The 6,585-nt window shown below is 45.6% G+C and overlaps 1 protein-coding gene across 1 annotated transcript in view; it reads left to right on the top strand.

Moving 5' to 3' along the window:
- Positions 1-3,690: 3,690 nt before the first annotated feature.
- Positions 3,691-6,585, top strand: part of MAGI3 (membrane associated guanylate kinase, WW and PDZ domain containing 3) — a gene marked incomplete at its 5' end in the record, with an annotated part of 29,207 nt that continues 26,312 nt past the window's right edge. Inside the window, 2 exons of the mRNA XM_010135170.1 lie at positions 3,691-3,807; positions 5,421-5,540. Coding sequence (XP_010133472.1) covers positions 3,691-3,807; positions 5,421-5,540 — 237 coding nt within the window. The remainder of the gene's footprint in view (positions 3,808-5,420; positions 5,541-6,585) is intronic.

The raw sequence follows: 6,585 nt of genomic DNA, 5'->3' as shown, positions 1-6,585 counted from the left end.
GCGGCTCTGTAAGCGTGTCCTCGGAGAGCGGGGGGCTGCAGTTCCCCTCTCGCACCGGTTCTCCTGAAATACGCTCTCGTGCTGAAGGCTCCAGGGAGCGTAAGCCCTAGCGGTGAGTGATGTTGTTTACCAGGAAAGTCACGTGCTTTTAATAAACCGCTACTTTAAAAATTTGTTTTTGCAATTGACAGTGAAGTATTTTTCGAAAAGTTTGACACCAAGCTGCCTAGGACTTGACCGTTCGCCCGTCGGCACTGCAGCTCCTTATTAGCACCCGGTGCTGCGGTCTCCTGGAGGGGTTGGCATGGAAACTTCAGCGGTAGCTCAGTGCTGCACCTCCAGAAAGCTGCCGCCTCTGTCTGTCCGCATGGAGCAGAGAATTTCCACGTGGGCTTAGTGGTTTGTGGGGGATGTCGCAGATACTCTGTGTACGGGCAGCATCAGCCCGGCGTACGCGTCACGTTATTCTGCTGTGACTTACCATTGCGCAGCAGCATAAAATCTTCACAGATTGAATCCTTAGAATTCATTTCCATATTTAAACTTTGCACTTTGCTCTTTTACCAACCTTGCTGATTTGGAAATCAACCTTTTTGAGTTCTAACAGCACCTTGGCGATACTCATCTGCGTGCAATTGCACTGTGTTGCTGCAGTGTTTCTGCGGCAGGCTGGCAGTATAAACAGCTCTCTTCAGCCTGCTTAGGCACAGCGGCAAGGGCAGCCTTATCGGTGCGGTTTGTGGTGTGACAAGAAATAAAAGCCCCCACCCCTGTTTTTTGCAGCATGCCTGCCACCCATACTCATCTCTGTCCTGCACAGCGCTGCGTTTTGCTGCAGTGGCACTTGAGCCCTTTTTTACCTCTGCAGCACTTAGTGTTCCTTACTGAACCGCAGTGTGCAGATTCTCATTTAAGCAGTTCCTTTGTGGTTAATTTGAATTAAAACCGAAGAAAAGAGGCTTGTGCCTGTTCATCTTGCAGATCCTGAACGCTATAAAGTATGTTATTCCTCTTGACTGGTCCCTGTGTTGCGTGTGTCATCCTTCAGAGACAGCTCAGCAGCACCACAAACACCAAGCCGACGTTTATTAGGTCATTTCAGAGAGTCTGATATATGAGGTTCTCCTAAAAGCTGGCGTGAAACAATGTAGAGGAGCACGTTGAGCTCCTGAAGGGGGAAAGAGCTGACTTCTGCTTCAGAATGAGCTCTGGAGGTTGCCTAAAGCATCCTCACTATTACTTTGTTTTGCTGCTTCTTAATGCACACCATTCTCTATGTGACTTCCCGTCACTTTCTCTCTGCCCACTGTTTTGTTTGACTTCCTCTGTTCTCCCCAGGCAATCCTTTCAATCTTCAGTTGAGTCATCTGGGTCTCAGAGTATGGTCTAACCTTTAAGATTTAATGTTAAGGTTAACCCCTCAGAGTTGGCATATCTGTAGTAGCAGCTTTGCTTTTACTTTTTCCTTTTTGGACTCTGATACTTCCTGAAAGGTACTTGGGTGCTTTTAGATTTTAAAACATGAGGAGGTTAAGATCAGTGAAGAAATAGTCTGTGTAATTCTACATCCAGTACAGATTTTCACCTCTTGCCAAGCTTTTTCCCTTGTGTGATGCTCTGAACATAACTAACAATAGTGAAATGTGTGTATTGATCTGAAATATCGCAGCGAAATATGCTGGAATTGTTAAAGCACAGGGCTACAGACCTGCCTTTGGCAGCGAGATGGATGGACCATTTTGGCGGTGAAATGTTTTTTAAAGTTGAGAAACCGTCTTGTCCACAAACAATGAAGTGATTTCTAGTAACAAATGGAAAATATTTGTCTTGCTGGAGATGACAGCATTTGTTTTCATTTTCCATGACATGTTGTGCTCATTATGCTGCAGGAAGCAAATCCAAAGTTTTATAAAGAACAGCTCATGATGGCAAAACAGAGAGTTGAGCTGGGGGCTCGCTGTCATAACAACCGAGAGCGTCAGGCCCCGGGGAGCTGCGGCACTGTGTCGAGTTTGTGTTCAGGAAGGAGTCAAGAGCCAGGAGTGCTACTCACCCCACCCAAGTCACTGGGAATTGTCACTGTGTCACTTGCAGAACTCCTGAAAAGCCACGAGGACTGTGCTGCGGGGCCGTCCCAGCGCTGTGGCATGCTGATTCTGGGTGTAACTGTAAAATAAATAATGCCCGTTAAAGGAAGGTGAGAGGTGGACTTCTCTGGGAGCTCAGGGCTGGTGTTACACACCAAGTGTGCTTCCTGGGACGTGTGTGTGCCTGGTGGCGGCTTCTTTGCTGGCTTGGGGTGGATTTGTTTGGGCTTTGGTTAATTTACTGGCAGCACAGACCCCTGGGATGAGAAGGCTGACCCATCATATTGGTTTCGCTGTAGGTACTTTACAGCATGCTGTTGTTTTGCTTGGGGGGAGAAGGGAGCACGATGAAATTGGTTTTGCAGTCAGGGAACGGTGGTAGCTGAGGTGATGTTTGAGACAAGCATAAAGTGTGTTTTGCCCTTAACTTGGCAAAATGAGAAGGGAAAGCGTAAACCTGCCAGAACCAAAATGTGCAACTGGCTTTGCAGCAGTGATCCTTGGCTGGGAAAAGCTAGTTAGTGGTGGGAGGGTTTTTCAGGGTTTGGTTTGTTGGTTTTTTTCCGGATGTGAAGTACCATAGTCTCGGTTTAAGGTCTGGGTGAGCTCTGTATTAAGACTGATGTGGGTCTGTGCCCTGTTTCGCTCGCAGCCCCTTTGAGGGGGTCTCTTCAGCAGCTGGTCTTGGCAGACGTCAGAGGTCCCGTCAGAATCACTCCTATGGCAGGTTCCTACATTTCGTAAGCTGCTGCTGCTGTAATTTAGAAGGAGCAGTTGTCTGTCCCCACCGCTGTGACACACCAGCACCCGCCTGCTCCAGGCCATCTCCTGGATGGGGTTTTGGAGACAAAGGCTGAGTCTTTTCCCTAAAGCCCTGAGTGTTCTGCCGTAGTACGTAACTTATCAAGGTCACTGAACCCTATTTAATGTGCGTTCTGGGAAGATGACAGGGTACAAAAGATTGGTTTGTACCCTTCTGTCAGGAGGATGAAGCAGTAATTCAAGGGCTTGGTTATTTGTGTGCTGAAGGGGCCATGGTTATCTGGGGATGTGACAGATTTGCTAATGATACCTGACAGAAGTATTGCAGAGGAATAATGGTGAAAAAAATGTCTTCTATCATGCAGCATTTTTAAAAAGAAAATATTTTCTTTTTATAACATCAAGAATGCGAATCCCCATGTGACAAAATATTGAATCCATATGCCCAGCCAGTGGGTGTAAATTGAATAGAAAGTATTATCGCTATATCTTGAAGCAGTTTCCTGCCCGTAGAGAGTTTTGATATGGGTAATAGATTTTGTATTTTTATACTTTTTATTGATTTTCACACAACGCCAGGATATTGTCACTGTCTTGCTTGGGAGATACTGAGGTTGGATGGTTGTTGCTCAGCTGTGCTGAAAATCTCTGTGCCAGTTTGCAGCAACAGAGGGTCAGGCTGTGGCAGACTTGAAGGGCGTTTCTGTTCAGCTTGTTGCATTTAAAGCATCCCAACTCCTTCTGCTGCTTTCTTTTTCTGAAACATTTATAGCAGCGAAAAGCCATTCTTGTTGTGAGATCCTGCTCAATTTTTACAAGTTATTCTTGTTTGTTTTTTAAGGAAAAGTCATCAACAAAGACTTGCGCCACTACTTGAGCCTTCAGTTCCAGAAGGGCTCGATAGACCATAAACTCCAGCAAGTGATCAGAGACAATCTCTACCTGAGAACCATCCCTTGTAAGTATGTAAAGATCGGCCTCGTTCAACCTGTTCCTGCTAACCATCACATCGTTCGAGAGCTTCCACCTTCATCTGGTTTATAGATGACCATAGCCGCCGTGGAAGTAAATCTTCCTCAGCGTCATCAGGCAGTGCAAACGCATCTTTGTTTTTGTCAGGGTGTTCTTTTTTGCACAACGAGGCAACAGAGACCTTGAGAGGGTCCTGTGCGTTGGGCCGAGCATGCAGCTGGAGGGAGAGCTGCAGGAGGGATTGTATGCAGACAGGTTTGCAGTGGCAGAAGGTTCAGGGGAACTGCTCTTTGCTCATCCTGAGAAAACAGGGAGATGGTGGCAAGAAAGAGGGCAAATCTGTGGACCGAGAAGAGGAAGAGACAGCACGTGGACTTGAGCGTCATAGCAAGAATTAATGAGTGAGAGAATCTGGGTGGACCTGTCTCATCAGCTGTGCTAGCCCTTCTGCTCTAAGCAGCTGTGGCATCTCAGTCCAACCAACACAGGCATTAACCTGCCTGTAGCAAGGAGCCCAAGGTGCTGCTCCCACAAGCGCATGTTTAGAGGAAGCACCGTTCCGGGTACAGGGCACTCTGACAGCTGCCAGATATCCCATTGCTGCTTCTCACCTCTCTGTGCCATTTCATTTCTGAATTGTCACAAGATCATCTTTTACCTTTTCTCAAAGGTTCAGTGATGAAAAAGGCTCATCACCATCTGCATTTAAATACTCATCACACTAGAAAACTTTAAAGTTTGTCAGCTAATGTTTTTTAACAGGAATTCTGTTCTCCACTTAGCATCACGGTCACACTGAGTGTGCCCAAGTGTTTGTGACTTTCAAAAGGTAACAGCAGTGAAACGCAGTTTGTTTACTGGCAGCTCTTGTTTGTGCTGCTGCCTGAAAAGATTGACATATGCCTTTATACTGCTCTTAGGTTACAGGCAATAATGAATCAGTGGAGTCCTTTCCAGGAGAGCTGTAATTAAGCTGTTGTAACTGTGGGAGGCCCGTATTTATAGACACAACACTTTGAGAACTCCTGCATTAGCACAGCAATTCAGTGATTGCTTTGACAAAGCTTACCTACAGCCGGGGTTTGGGGGATAGCTGAGTGCAGCTGAACTGTGAGGCTAAAAGAGAGTTTCCATGCCCAGACAGGATTTGGTGGCCCCAAAATCAAATGTGCTTAGTCACGCTGACCAAACTGTGAATCAGTGAGTAGGTACCGTGGAAGCAGTGGAGTGGTGAAGCCCCATTCATGAAGCTGTGTTAAAATCCCACAGCTCTTAAACAGCTCCCCAGGATCCGCCCAGACCTTGTCATCTTCCACAGACATTTCCTGCTCACTGAGTGTAGGTAAGAATTCTCTCTCATTACTTCCTTATGCAGCTTTTTTTCTCCTCCTTCCTCAATACCAGAAGTGTCATTCCAATGTAGTTTATTGGCTTAGTCTTTAGACATTATTGTTCACTTGCCAGTGCTCTCACTCTCATCTTACCGGAGTGTATAAAGATTCACAAATATATTGTTTTACTGAGTTGTACAGCAGGCAGCACTTAGTAAACAGGCAGCACTTCACATATCTTAAAATTGTGTTTTCTTTGTCTTTTCAGGCACTACAAGGGCTCCCAGAGATGGGGAGGTCCCTGGGGTAGACTATAATTTCATTCCCGTTGAGCAGTTTAAAGCACTGGAAGAAAGTGGAGCCTTGCTAGAAAGTGGAACGTATGATGGTATGTTGATGACATTTAATGGACCCAGCACTGGAGTCCAGTATCTTGGTCCTTGTGCTCAGGAAGAGCCACATTTCCTGCCCATCAGCACACTAGTAGAGTGGCATAATAAGTCTGGTTTTGGACTACCTGTGAGTAGTAGTGGTCCTGTTTTAAAGCTGTTTGCTAAATCACAGGGAGTCCTTTCAGCCAGTCTTAATACCATCTGATTATTTTCCCTTCTGCATTTTTGAGGAAACATTCTGAAAGTGTTTGTCTGTCTGTGGAACAATTTTGTCTTGATAGAATTCAGTCAAATTTGTTTAAACCTTTGAGAACAAGGCCATGTTCTTCTCAGAAGCACACATCAAAAAGACAGAAGGCAAGGAAAATTGATACAGCAGGAAAAAACCACATTTGCAATGAAAAATTGAACAGCACTAGACCAGACTGTCCAAATCTGTAGCAAAGTTAGTGTTAAATGTGATGGGGAAAACCATTGTAATGAAGGTAGTGAACCCTCAGGAACTGGTTATCCAGGAGTCACAGAGCTGCCACTGTGTGAAGGGCTTTTGCTTCGCTTTGATTTGTCGTAAAGGGTTCGGTGACAGTTAGAGATAACTGTAAGGTTCTCATACCCTTGTACTCCAGGGTGGGGGATGAAACAAAATGCACCTTTGTCTACGAGGGAGGAGAGGCCGGTTTGACGGGCTCACCCTGGGGCATCTCGTGCTCCTGTGGAGCATGCCCTGGTTGCAGATGGGTTTCAAGTGAAGGTTGCTGGTTTCTGCTGCTTTTTACTATTGCAAACTTACCTCTTGACATCATGAACAAAACAAACTGCAAACATCTCATGCTGCTTTTTGTATCTAAGCTTATAACACCTGTAATAGGATCTGTCTATGGTTTTTTTTAAATACATAGTTGTAATTTTTTTTCCTTAGCTCCTCTTTATCTGGCTGTCACCACTTTGAACCTCGCCCTCACTGATATTTTTCAGAAGGGTTTCTTATTTGGGTTTTTTCATGGTCAAAACCATATCCAGCCACCAAGAATTACCCCAGCA

The sequence above is a fragment of the Buceros rhinoceros genome, unplaced genomic scaffold (assembly GCF_000710305.1).
Source record: "Buceros rhinoceros silvestris isolate BGI_N320 unplaced genomic scaffold, ASM71030v1 scaffold22774, whole genome shotgun sequence".
Lineage (NCBI taxonomy): Eukaryota > Metazoa > Chordata > Aves > Bucerotiformes > Bucerotidae > Buceros > Buceros rhinoceros.
Note: the sequence above shows the minus strand (reverse complement) of the source record. Positions and strands in the feature narration are given on the sequence as shown.